At 43.7% G+C, this 13,597-nt stretch overlaps 2 protein-coding genes across 4 annotated transcripts in view; both read left to right on the forward strand.

The window, feature by feature from the left end:
- LOC110500504 (tyrosine-protein kinase FRK) overlaps window positions 1-4,882 on the forward strand; it is a 10,100-nt gene extending 5,218 nt beyond the window's left edge. The window contains exons 3-6 of one of the 3 annotated variants that reach the window (XR_005038608.1): window positions 1,455-1,607; window positions 2,703-3,059; window positions 3,370-3,513; window positions 4,445-4,580. Coding sequence is in view for 2 of the 3 variants with exons in the window: in XM_036957911.1 (XP_036813806.1) it covers window positions 1,455-1,607; window positions 2,703-3,059; window positions 4,427-4,623 (707 nt within the window). In the remaining variant the exon portion in view is untranslated. Of the gene's footprint in view, window positions 1-1,454; window positions 1,608-2,702; window positions 3,060-3,369; window positions 3,514-4,426 lie in introns of all 3 variants that reach the window. The other 2 variants (XM_036957911.1, XM_036957912.1) reach the window with 2 other exon arrangements.
- Window positions 4,883-5,516: 634 nt separating this feature from the next.
- oxa1l (OXA1L mitochondrial inner membrane protein) lies at window positions 5,517-13,540 on the forward strand. The gene is made up of 10 exons (XM_036957910.1): window positions 5,517-5,670; window positions 6,459-6,593; window positions 7,009-7,285; window positions 7,458-7,601; window positions 7,784-7,869; window positions 10,750-10,914; window positions 11,190-11,294; window positions 12,420-12,582; window positions 12,761-12,841; window positions 13,007-13,540. Exons 1-10 carry the CDS (start codon window positions 5,560-5,562, stop codon window positions 13,150-13,152), a joined length of 1,413 nt encoding a protein of 470 aa, XP_036813805.1. The 5' UTR covers window positions 5,517-5,559; the 3' UTR covers window positions 13,153-13,540.
- The last annotated feature ends 57 nt before the right edge of the window (window positions 13,541-13,597 follow it).

The raw sequence follows: 13,597 nt of genomic DNA on the forward strand, positions 1-13,597 counted from the left end.
AAATTATGTTTGGAGAATTTTTGTATATTTTAGACACAACTGCCAAATTCAAGGAGTTGGTCTGATTGGTCCACTGTTGTGTCATCGACATCCCTCCCTCCTTCCAGGAACAGAGGCGTGCTAGAGGCGACACTACAGACCCGAGTTTGATCCCGGGCTGTCCCATAGGGATCGGGAGTCCCATAGGGCGACGCACAATTGGCCCAGCGTCTTCCGGGTTAGTTGAGGGTTTGGCCATCATTGTAAATAAGAATTTGCTCTTAACTGACTTGCCTAGTTGAATAAAAAAAACAATTCTAAGATTTAATACAATCTGATTGCCAAAATACGATTAGAAAAGTTTTTAAAAACCGAGCCCAGGTATCTTTGCTATCTGACTTGTGGACATGGTAAAGCTTGCATGTCAAAATATCAATCCCTTGTTTGTACTATTGTTATTTTGCTAATATTTATCAGTAATACTCTCTAATTCTACTGTACATTAAGGTGGCATGGCTATATTGCATTTTGTTTGTATTTGCAGACATGCAGCTGTACACAGATTTTGCCATCGCTTAGGCAATGTTAATTTGCTATCCGAGTGACGCAAACATTAGTCAATGTGGGGCCCCTGCATAATCCGGCCATGATTACCACAATTTTGAGATAGCTGGTTAGCCTAATGTAACACCTACAGCAGTGATTCCCAAACATTTTCACTCAGGCCTGCTCCCCCTCCCTCTCGAGCGCCAGGCTGCCCTTCATTACGCACACCTGTCACCATCATAACGCTCATCAGCGCTCATTGGACTCACCTGGACTCCTTCCCTTTGTTGATTGCCCCCTCTATAACGGTCTGCTTCCCCGTTTGTTTCCTGTGTCTGCATTAATGTCGTTATGTGTTCATGTCCACACGCTGTCCTGTTCCATGTCCGTCGATATTAAATGTGCACTCCCTGTACCTGCTTCTCGTCTCTACCAGCGTCGACCCTTACACAGGCCCCCCTCTTCCTCACCGGGAAACATCCCCCGCGTGCTATGTCTATTTCTATGGATACAAGCACTGTCCATGACGACAAAAAACTGGCCACACCCCTCTTGTTGGCAGAGAAAAGGTTTAAAGCAGGTTTAAAGCAGGTTTAAACCTTATTTCCTGCAATTCTATACATTTTGCCATGTCTTATGTGTGTTCATGTGATATCTGAGTGACTCAAACATTACAACAAAGCCAATGGGCTAAAAATGGTGAGCTGTCATGGGCTAGTTGATCTGGACATTTCTGACAAGTTATAAATGGCTCTCTAAGGTCTGCAATGACTGACGAGAGGAAAACTGCTGATGCACTACTAATTTCAAAATTGCACCTTGTGTTTTCTACTATTACAGCTTTCAAGAGTAAGTTGAATGCCCGAGTTCCTTAAAAAAAAATCTACAAAATAAATAAACAACCTTCTTTTCCTAATTTCCTCTCATAGGCACCATGGACCCTCGGGACTTCCTAAAAGAGGCCCAGATCATGAAGACTATGGAGCATCCTAACCTCATCCAGCTCTTGGCTGTCTGCACTGAAGAACCCATCTACATCATCACTGAGCTAATGAAGAACGGAAGTCTGCTGGATTACCTGAGTAAGAGTACACTGTCGTATATGAACCAGCCAAGCCCTGCAGTACACGCCCAAGAGTTTTTCCTAATGATATGACATATTATCCCATCAGAAAAATCTAAGGGTTGTAGTCTATAACTTTCTATCAAATCAAATTTCATTTGCCGAATACAACAGGTGTAAACCTTACCTTTTAAATGCTTACTTACAAGTCCTTAACCAACAATGCAGTTCAAGGAATAGAGTTAAGATATTTACTAAATAAAGTAAAACATTTAATGAAAAGTAACACAATAAAATAACGATGCTATATTTTATTTAACAAGGCAAGTCAGTTAAGAACAAATTCTTATTTACAATGACGGCCTACTCCGGCCAAACCCAGGCGGCGCTGGGCCAATTGTGCGCTTCCCTATGGGACTCCCAATCACGGCCGGATGTGATACAGCCTGGATTCGAATAGGTACTATAGTGACGCCTCTTGCACTGAGATGCAGGGCCTTAGACCGCTGCACCACTCGGGATCCCAGGGGGTACCGGTACCGAGTCAATGTGCGTGGGTACAGGTTAGTCGAGGTAATTTGTTCATGTAGTTAGGGGTAAAGTGACTATGCATAGATAATAAACAGTGAGTAGCAGCAGTGTAAGAACAAAGGGGGAGGGTCAATGTAAATAGTCCGGGTGGTCGTTTGATTAATTGTTCAGCAGTCTTATGGTTTGGGAGTAGAAGCTGTTAAGGAACCTTTTGGATGTAGACTTGGCACTCCGGTACCGCTTGCCGTGCGGTAGCAGAGAGAACTGGGCGACTGGAGTCTTTGACATTTTTATGTACCTTCCTCTGACACCGCCAGGTATAGAGGTCCTGGATGCTATGTTATAGTTATCAGGTCACATGGCCAGTAAAACTCCTGCCGTTACTTAAAACCTCTCTCAAATATGGTACACAAACAATAGGACATTTTCAACAAGTGTAGAACTTTTCAACCATTTTTGTGTACCAACAGTTAAAATATGAGCTTTCATACTTCCACCGGTTCCTTTCCATTTTGAATGTGAAAATTCTACCCATCATGTCATTTTATCATCTCATCAGTGTGCCCTGTTCCCTGTTCCACAGAGGTCAGGGTTGGAAGGCTACATTTAAATGACCAGATTGAGATGGCAGCCCAAGTGGCTTCTGGGATGGCTTATCTGGAGATGAAGAAATACATCCACAGGGACCTGGCAGCCAGGAATGTGCTGGTCGGCGAGAACAACGTCTACAAGGTGGCTGACTTTGGCCTTGCCAGGGTCTTACAAGCCCCACCGAATCAGACCAACCTGTATTATATACCTGTAGGGAAAGCGATATTCCCTTTGAGATGGACGGCTCCTGAGGCCATCGCCAACGAGAAGTTCACCATCAAGTGTGACGTGTGGTCCTTCGGAATCTTGCTGTATGAGATCATGACCTTTGGGGAGATGCCCTATCCAGGTAAGACTTTCATATTTACGATTTCAACTCCACATCTCTACTTAAGAGTATACACTGGGTATACCAAACATTAGGAACACCTTCCTAATATTGAGTTTAACCTGTCTCCTCCCGTTCATCTATTGTAAAAACAATTTGTTGCTAAATGCAGAGAAATTAAAGGCCATGTAAAACAAACTGTTGGTCACTAAATCTGTCTAGAAGGACCACGTGAAAATGGTTGGCTGGTATGCCCTCACACATCTGAGCGGTCGGCAGTGAATGCCCTCTATGTACTTGTAACGGATTGGTTTGGTTCTGCCCACCACAGTGCTGTCCGGTCAGAACATGATGTTGAGGCCCATACTGAACACAGACACTGCTGTTTCCATTTGAAGATGTTACATGATCGTGGAAGTCCGAATGACTTGGAATCTCATTGTTGTGGTTCTATAAGACAAAGAGATGAACGCATGTAAGCAGTATTAGTTCACGGTTATAACTATGCAATGTACATGTATGTACATGAACATGTCTAATAAAGGGCTATAAACACAGCATCAATATAAACATCAACTTAAACATTCACCTCTTGGAGAGGGCGAGAGAAACCAATTACTTGGATTGACAAAGGGTCAATATTTAGAGCACCCTCTCTCTCCAGCCTTGTGTGAGAATTTGCCAGGCTGAGACCTTATCAGATCTGCCCTGGCGCCACAGGTTGGTAAATTACTCTGTGCATGAGCAAGCTCCAAGAACTGTCTGGGATGACTCTAGAAGCTCACGCATGGCAGCTCAATAAAACCCCTTAATATGGTAAGCCATTCCAGAAGCCACTTGGGCTGCCATCTCAATCTGGTCATATAAGCGTAGCCTTCTATGGAAAATGCTGTGGGAGCGTGTGCATGTGAAAGACTATGTTTACCAATGCAACAAGTAAACCACTTCTGCAAAAGTACTTGTGCAACCAATGCAAAAACACTTCTGGCAGTACGGAATAATACCTCGTACAGTAAACAAAAGGCAAAGCAAATTTGGCAACTCTAACATTAAAGAATAGGAACAGCCATAAAGTAGAACATATGTCTGAAAGTTATCAAAGTAACAGTAAGTAATTAGTGGTAATGATATATTATTACACTGCATGTAAAACCTCCAATAAACCCCCCATGCAACTTACATTTCGATACGCGCACAACATTCAGACATTCGTGGTACTGCCGACAATAACAAAGTCCTCTGAAACATGCGTGTTCTCCCTTCAGACGACAAAAAACTCTGACCTGAATGGGCGGGTGCAGTTTCTATCTACTCTTTTGACACTGCGCTACATTCCCCAGGTTTGATTGTTTTACTGTCTGAGATCAGTTGCATTACACTGTAACTAGTTCATCTTATTGTTTCAGACATGAACAACTCCCAGGTGAAACAGAGGGTTCCCAATGGGTACAGGATGCCTCGCCCTGTTGACCCCTACTGTTCCCAAGACATGTACAAGATCATGTTGGACTGCTGGAATGGGAATAAAAATGACAGGCCCACTTTCGAGGCTCTGAAAATGAGTCTGAGGAACGTTAGAGGTTGAAGATTTATGTAATCACTCTTGAGTATCGATTAAATAGCAGTAATTAAATGTTAGTCTTGTTTCTCAGCTCTGTCATCTCTTTTTGAGAGTCTGGAATGTTCCTTAGTGTTGTGTGTTACTGAAGACTATCTTAAATTGCTACCATGACCACATTGCTGATTTTACTGACTGCGCTGTGAAGGGATAAAAGTTGATGTCATCTCTGCTGTCTTCAGACATGGTGTGTGCTTCCAAATTAAACCTTTTCTTTCTGCCTTTACACCATTGTCCAATTTCATAATTTCATCTTTGATTCTACACTTAAGAATAAGACAATTCCCAACACTAGTAGTACAGTATACTAACTAGCCTAGAATCTGGCCACACTGAATATCTCTCAATTTCACTATTACTCCACCTCAGTGTAGATTCCAGGTTATGCTTGAAACAAAATGTCAAAGTAGTAAATAATCGGGTTATCTTCCCTGGTCCTTTATTGGTAACACTACCCTTTATAAGGGTTTATAAGTAAGGGTCATAGTTTATAACAATGAAAGATGTCCATCCTAACCTTATACAACACAGGACCATTACAGATTAAAAACAGTCTTGATAATAGTTTTTTGGACAGATGAGAGACAAAACAAAGTAATGTAGCCTCTTGGGTTCTGATGGGCTACCACAGTTGAAATAAGCTCATGCAGCATTTATGAGTTATATTCTCAAGAATCAATGGGTACATTTCATTAATGTACAAGTCCAAAAATGGATGTATCTACTGCTGATTGCCCCTTTAACAGTAAGATTCATATCGGCCTACGTAGGTTTTGTGTGAATAAAATATAAGTCTACTAGCTAGTTTTAATTTATATTAAAATGCGTTTAAGGATAATACGAACTTGGTAAGACCATGTACGCTTTCCGTACAAACTTCTTTTTTTTACTAACAATTCCAACATGGCTGCGATCAGGAGTGGAGTGACTCCGGGTTGTCTAACGAGATGTTTTTTAAGACAAAGTGGAATATCAAGTGCAGGCAACGCTTCATTTACAGAGAGATGGAACCAGGTTTGACTTGTGCTCTTGAATTCGTGTGTTTGTCTGGCGTCAAGCAGTAACAGCGATTCTAAACAGCACGCCAAGCGCATGTCTGTGACTTTGACAATGTCCAGCTAACGTTAGCTAGCAAGTGAATTAACATTTGTATCAACATCTAGCTACATGCCACACACAGGAATCGGGGAATATGATTGTTCGCATGTATGCTTACATCATTGTTGATAGTTGATTGGGTCGCCTGTCTACATACACAATTTGACATGTCCAGACAGTCAATTATGACATGCTAACTAGTTAGCTGGTAGCTAAAGTTAGCTTGTTACCGGCTGAAATGGGAACGCTAACGTTGGCTTGTTACCGGCTGAAATGGGAACGCTAACGTTGGCTTGTTACCGGCTGAAATGGGAACGCTAACGTTCGCTTTCTATGAATGATACAGCCTTGTGATATGTAAACATGTATATGACAAGCAAACAATAACGTTGTGTATGAGCCCTCCTCAGCCCTCAAGTCAACATATTTCTTGAGATTTGTGATATGGTGATCATTCCGTCAGACTATTGAAACAAACCACAATACAGCTCTCATAGCTAGAAATATGTAACGTTCAGTCTATTGACTCTGTTGCAATTGCTGCTGCATTGTCAAAGTCAACCTATCCTGCAATGAGCCACACGGTAAAGTGGACCAGAAGGTGGTGGTGTATCTTCATCTGAGGGTTGTAAACATGCGATTGTTGTTCGTGTACTGTAGTTCATTGTAGGCCATTCATGTTATTGTGCCCCCCTCCTAAACAGAGGTTTCTACAGAGATCCCATCTTCACACAGTAATAGAGTGCAGGAGTCCTACAACTAGAGCTGTTCTCGGTCGACGTCACAATGGGCGGTTATTATTGGTCAGCGCAGTGTCCGTCAGGCACAACAGCTCACAGGTGAGTCGGTGTCAAATTACAGCACAGTGTTGGCTTTCCCACCTGACTACATTACAGACGTTGCGTTACGTCATCCAATGGGTTTGTGTGCAACGCCATTGACTGCAGTTGGGAACCATATTGCTATGTCATACGATGTGGAAAGCTGATAGGTTAAACCCTTTATTCAAGCATTGTGATATCTGGCAGGCGTCTGCATTGTAGTCAGGCAGGAACAGCCAAGTAAAGTATTTTAGAACATTACACCAAAGGATGCACCGTGATCAATTGCCTGGAAAGTTGGTACATTTGGTCAAACTCTAAGACACTTCCTCTGGGATAATAGTTTGTCCTGTCCCTTTTGGACATCCTTCCACCTGGTGTGGGAAAGAGTTGATCACCACCATATAAAATAAAAGCTATGTTATATTTTCAGGTCCCAAGTGAAAGTATTCCTACGGCAACTCCAGTGCTGGAAGCATCCATTGCCAGCCCTGTCGTCGTTGACCCCGCCTCTATTACCACAGAGCCAATCGCCGAGCAGGTGTTAGAGGCTGCACCAACCGCAGTGGATATTCTGCAGGGGGTGGGAGCAGAGCTGAGCCTATCAGAGCTGGGCCTGGGAAGCGCCACTCCTGTTGGCCTGGTCCAGAACCTACTGGAGTTCATGCATGTGGACATTGGGATGCCGTGGTGGGGAGCCATTGTTGTAGGTGAGGCAGCCTCATCATCAGAACTCTCACTGTGGTTTGCCTCAGCCTGTCTAGCTTATTAAAGTCACCAGACTTCAGTCAGCTACCAGACTTCTATCTATTCTGAGTTTTCTTATGTCCATTTCTGTTTCTCTCCTACAAACACACTAAAACACACACACACACACCCCAGGCACAGTGCTGGCTCGCATCATGGTGTTCCCGGTCATCGTGAAGGGTCAGAGGGAGGCGGCCAAGCTGAACAACGTTATGCCAGAGATGACTAAACTCACCAACAAGATGAACGAGGCCAAACAGAGTGGAAACAAGTTCGACTGTTAGTTTTCTCTCTTTCTTTCTTTCCTGCTCAACTCATCTCCATTTCATGACTCATCTGGATCATCCCTCTGCATTTATCCACTATGTAACTCCTCGTTCATGTCACATTGCAACTCAGTATCAGTTTTAGTGTGTGATGTCTCCCTCAGTTTCAAGGTAATATGTCTGTGTGTCTCCTAGTTGCTAAGGCGTACTCTGACCTGACCATGTTCCAGAAGAAACATGACGTCAACCCTCTCCGTGGTTTCCTTGTCCCTTTGGTGCAGGTAAATTACAGCGCTCTGTCTCTCTCGCTCGCGCTCTCCGTCTCTCTCTCTCTCTCTCCGTCTCTCTCTCTCTCTGTCTCTCTCTCTCCATCTCTTGCTCTCTCTCTCCGTCTCTCTCTCTCCGTCTCTCTCTCTCCGTGTCTCTCTCCGTGTCTCTCTCTCTCTCTGTCTCTCTCTGTCGCTCTCTCTCTGTCTCTCTCTCTCTGTCGCTCTCTCTCTGTCGCTCTCTCTCTGTCGCTCTCTCTCTGTCGCTCTCTCTCTGTCGCTCTCTCTCTGTCGCTCTCTCTCTCCGTCTCGCGCTCTCTCCGTCTCGCGCTCTCTCTCCGTCTCGAGCTCTCTCTCCGTCTCGCGCTCTCTCTCCATCTCGCGCTCTCTCTCTCTCTCCGTCTCTCTCTCTCTCCATCTCGCGTTCTCTGTCTCTCTCCGTCTTTCTCTCCATCTCATGCTCTCTCTCTCCATCTCTCTCGTGCACTCTCTCCGTCTCATGCGCTCTCTCTCTGTCTCTCTCCATCTCTCGATCTCCATCTCTCCATCTCTCTCTCTCCATCTCTCGCTCTCTCTCTCTGTCTCTCTCTCTCTGTCGCTCTCTCGCTCTCTCTCTGTCTCGCTCTCTATCCATCTGGCGCTCTCTATCCGTCTCGCGCTCTCTCTCCGTCTCGCGCTCTCTCTCCGTCTCGCGCTCTCTCTCCGTCTCGCCCTCTCTCTCCGTCTCGCGCTCTCTCTCCGTCTCGCGCTCTCTCTCCGTCTCGCGCTCTCTCTCCGTCTCGCGCTCTCTCTTCGTCTCTCGCTCTCTCTCCGTCTCTCTCTCTCTCCATCTCTCTCTCTCTCCATCTCGCGTTCTCTCTGTCTCTCTCCATCTCTCTCTCTTGTTCACTCACTCTGTCTCGCGCTCTCTCTCTGTCTCTTTCTCGCCATCTCTCCGTCTCTCTCTCTCCGTCTCACGATATCTCTCTCCGTCTCTCTCGCTCTCTGACTCTCTCTCTCTGACTCTCTCTTGCGCTCTCTCTCTCTCTCCGTCTCTCTCTCTCCCCGTCTCTCTCTCTCCCCATCTCTCTCTCCCTGGTACAGTGCCTTGCGAAAGTATTCGGCCCCCTTGAACTTTGCGACCTTTTGCCACATTTCAGGCTTCAAACATAAAGTGTTTGAAGTGGAACGACATTTATTGGATATTTCAAACTTTTTTAACAAATCAAAAACTGAAAAATTGGGCGTGCAAAATTATTCAGCCTCTTTACTTTCAGTGCAGCAAACTCTCTCCAGAAGTTCAGTGAGGATCTCTGAATGATCCAATGTTGACCTAAATGACTAATGATGATAAATACAATCCACCTGTGTGTAATCAAGTCTCCGTATAAATGCACCTGCACTGTGATAGTCTCAGAGGTCCGTTAAAAGCGCAGAGAGCATCAAGAAGAACAAGGAACACACCAGGCAGGTCCGAGATACTGTTGTGAAGAAGTTTAAAGCCGGATTTGGATACAAAAAGATTTCCCAAGCTTTAAACATCCCAAGGAGCACTGTGCAAGCGATAATATTGAAATGGAAGGAGTATCAGACCACGGCAAATCTACCAAGACCTGGCCGTCCCTCTAAACTTTCAGCTCATACAAGGAGAAGACTGATCAGAGATGCAGCCAAGAGGCCCATGATCACTCTGGATGCACTGCAGAGATCTACAGCTGAGGTGGGAGACTCTGTCCATAGGACAACAATCAGTCGTATATTGCACAAATCTGGCCTTTAAGGAAGAGTGGCAAGAAGAAAGCCATTTCTTAAAGATATCCATAAAAAGTGTTGTTTGCCACAAGCCACCTGGGAGACACACCAAACATGTGGAAGAAGGTGCTCTGGTCAGATGAAACCAAAATTGAACTTTTTGGCAACAATGCAAAACGTTATGTTTGGCGTAAAAGCAACACAGCTGAACACACCATCCCCACTGTCAAACATGGTGGTGGCAGCATCATGGTTTGGGCCTGCTTTTCTTCAGCAGGGACAGGGAAGATGGTTAAAATTGATGGGAAGATGGATGGAGCCAAATACAGGACCATTCTGGAAGAAAACCTGATGGAGTCTGCAAAAGACCTGAGACTGGGACGGAGATTTGTCTTCCAACAAGACAATGATCCAAAACATAAAGCAAAATCTACAATGGAATGGTTCAAAAATAAACATATCCAGGTGTTAGAATGGCCAAGTCAAAGTCCAGACCTGAATCCAATCGAGAATCTGTGGAAAGAACTGAAAACTGCTGTTCACAAATGCTCTCCATCCAACCTCACTGAGCTCGAGTTGTTTTGCAAGGAGGAATGGGAAAAAATGTCAGTCTCTCGATGTGCAAAACTGATAGAGACATACCCCAAGCGACTTACAGCTGTAATCGCAGCAAAAGGTGGCGCTACAAAGTATTACCTTAAGGGGGCTGAATAATTTTGCACGCCCAATTTTTCAGTTTTTGATTTGTTAAAAAAGTTAGAAATATCCAATAAATGTCGTTCCACTTCATGATTGTGTCCCACTTGTTGTTGATTCTTCACAACAAAATACAGTTTTATATCTTTATGTTTGAAGCCTGAAATGTGGCAAAAGGTCGCAAAGTTCAAGGGGGCCGAATACTTTCGCAAGGCACTGTATCTATAGTATCTCCTCAATGTTTTATGCTTTGTCAATGTTTTTACACCTCTCTGTCACAACCCCCCCTCTCTCTCTCTGACTCTCTCTCTGACTCTCTCTCTGTCTCTCCCTGACTCTCTCTCTGTCTCTCTCTCCCTGGTATATATAGTATCTCCTTAATGTTTTATGCTTTGTCAATGTTTTTACACTTCTCTGTCACTACCCCCCCCCCCCCCTCTCTCTCTATCTCCCTCTCCTCCTTTCCAGACTCCAGTCTTCATCTCCTTCTTCATCGCTCTCAGAAAGATGTCCTACCTCCCCGTCCCCAGTATGCAGACAGGAGGTTGCTTGTGGTTCTTAGACCTCACAGCAGCAGACCCTTTCTACATTCTCCCCATTGCTGTGACCGGGACCATGTTCGCTATACTGGAGGTATGGTAATGGTGTTGCCGCGTCTACTAGGAAAGTCTTTTCTAGTGGTCAGTTGATGATTTTAGAGGCCAGCTGTCTTGACCCTGAAAAATAAGCTGTCTTGATTTTAATTAATAAAATGGACAATCAAATTGACAATTTAAAAAAAAATGTTTTATTGAATCACGCAAAAATATGAATAATATTGTCACTGATTACATTGTATTTACATTGGAATAACAGTTTTGAGCCTAAATAACACCTACCTGTTGTCTGTTTGCCTGGTTTCTCCTCAGCTGGGGGCAGAGTCTGGTGTGGACAACCCTAACCTGAAAGCCATGAAGACAGTGTTCAGAATCATGCCCTTCGTCATCCTCCCTCTCACCATTAACTTCCCCACGGTCAGTCTCTCGCACTCTCTCTCTCTCTCTGTGTCTCTGTCTCTCTCTCTGTCTCTCTCTGTCTGTCTTAAGGACATTACATCAAAGTTGGATCAGCCTGTAGTGTGGTTTTCCACTTTAATTTTGAGTGTGACTCCAAATCCAGACCTCCATGGGTTGATAAATTTGATTTCCATTGATCATTTTTGTGTGGTTTTGTTGTCAGCACATTCTATATATATATGTGTGTGTGTGTGTGTGTGTGTGTAAAAAAAAAAATATATATATATACATATATATATATATATATATATATATATATATATATATATATATATATATATATATATATATATATATATATATATATATATATATATATATATATATATATATATATATATATATTTTTTTTTTTACACACACACACACACACACACACACATATATATATAGAATGTGCTGACATATATATATATATACTGGGTCCAGGTGGAAAAGGCCCAGGTCTATTTTGGGAACGGGTTCAACATTTTGGACCCATGAAGGCCTGTACGCTCTCGCTCGCTCCCCCCTGTGGCAATATCATAATATTACATCACATCCTCTACAAACAATAACATGTATTTAGTAGCCCTGGATACGCTTGTTCATTTAATTGTTATTCAACCTTGATTTATCCAGGTTAGTCTCATTGGGGTCAAAAAAAGCAATAGGGTCAATGTGTCTGTCTGACTGAGCATCATGGAACCAGTCTTCTAATCTCACGTCCCACCCCCCCCCCCCCTCCAGGCTCTCTTTCACGTTTGCGCTTTCATCTCAATATCATAACAGGTTTTCAAAAACACCGGCCTACTTTTGTTCATGCCATTGTTATTCAACCTTTATTTATCCAGGTTAGTCTCATTGAGGTAAAACACCAGCAGGTTCGCTGTGTTACAGGTGTGTGTGTTTGACCGATCATCATCGGGTGATCTCACAAACATGCCTCTGCTTCCACCTCTGCTTGCTTTTTGTGGTCTAGGCCAGGGGATTACTATTTAAGCACTTTATGACAACTGCAGATGTAAAAAGGGCTTTATAAATACATTTCATTGATTTGATTGGTTGATTGACATACATGTTCCTCTCCTCTCCGTCCCCCAGGCGGTGTTTACGTACTGGATGACGTCCAACTGCTTCTCCCTGGCCCAGGTGGCCCTGCTCAAACACCCCCTGGTCAGACGGAAGCTGAGGATCCCAGAGAGGATCGAACACCCTACCTCCGCCCTGCCCCAGAACGACGGCTTCTTCGAGACCATCAAGAAGGGTGGGTGTGGTGGGACTGATGGGGATGTGTCATGGAGTCACCTGTCAAAAGATGATTCTCTTTCGTGGTTGGATTAGCTTTTTTCCTCTCTCTCTTTCTCCCCCTTCATTTCTTTTCACTCTCACACACATTCTTTCCCCCCCTTTTTTAAAAACGTGGTCATCTGTCCCTCCTATAGGCTGGAAGAATGCTCAGCTTGCCCAGCAGTTGGAGGAGAGGGAGAGGAGGATCAAGAACCACCTGGATATTGCATCAAAAGGTAAGAAAGAACACTTTTTTACCACAACCCCTTTCTTAGGATCAACAATATTTACCATTACTGTGTTTTAACATCCTCTTTGATACATTTAGATATATGCTTTTGTTTCTCTGTGAATATGGTAGTGGATTTTTATTTAGCCTAATATTTTTGCTCTTCAACCAGGTCCATTGAGACAGACCTTCACTCACAACCCTCTACAGCAGTCGACACCATCCATTGCAGCAGCAGCAACCAAGTCAGCCAAAGCAAAACAAGCATCCCCGGCAACCGGTGGTAAGAAGAGGCCATGGGAGGAGACTATTGGTTGAAGAAGAGTGACAGACCGTTTGAAGGCCCAATGAATTGTGTGTGCATATTTATTGAGCGAGAAGTGTGTGGAGGGATTGGTAGACAGGACATGGGCGGCGCACAGGGTTTGTCATAAATGTAGTCTAAATAAAGAGCAAACTTCTGTTGCCTTAAAACGTCTGTGTACATTATGACAACCTGAATTCTGATTTGAAAACGTATAGTTGATTAAATCCATTGGAATGAATATATATATATATATATATATATACACACACAATTGACCATTCCCCGTTGTGCTGTTGTTATTTGATAGTTTTCAAGAGCTAAGAAGTTAAAGCAGATATCCAATTTATTGACTTGGATACACATCCTGAATGCTAATCAATAAAAATGTGTTAAATTCGCTGCCCTGTTTTGCTTGTTTACAGCGGGTCATTTCAATTTACCGCGGTGGTCTCGTAT

The sequence above is a fragment of the Oncorhynchus mykiss genome, chromosome 21 (genome assembly GCF_013265735.2).
Source record: "Oncorhynchus mykiss isolate Arlee chromosome 21, USDA_OmykA_1.1, whole genome shotgun sequence".
Taxonomy (NCBI): domain Eukaryota; kingdom Metazoa; phylum Chordata; class Actinopteri; order Salmoniformes; family Salmonidae; genus Oncorhynchus; species Oncorhynchus mykiss.

Bases quoted from the DNA above. Each gene is read 5' to 3' on its own strand.
- oxa1l (XM_036957910.1), top strand. From the start codon at position 5,560: ATGGCTGCGATCAGGAGTGGAGTGACTCCGGGTTGTCTAACGAGATGT. The intron at 7,286-7,457 runs GTGAGGCAGCCT...CACACACCCCAG, and splicing joins GTGGGGAGCCATTGTTGTAG to GCACAGTGCTGGCTCGCATC. The intron at 7,602-7,783 runs GTTAGTTTTCTC...TGTGTCTCCTAG, and splicing joins GAGTGGAAACAAGTTCGACT to TTGCTAAGGCGTACTCTGAC.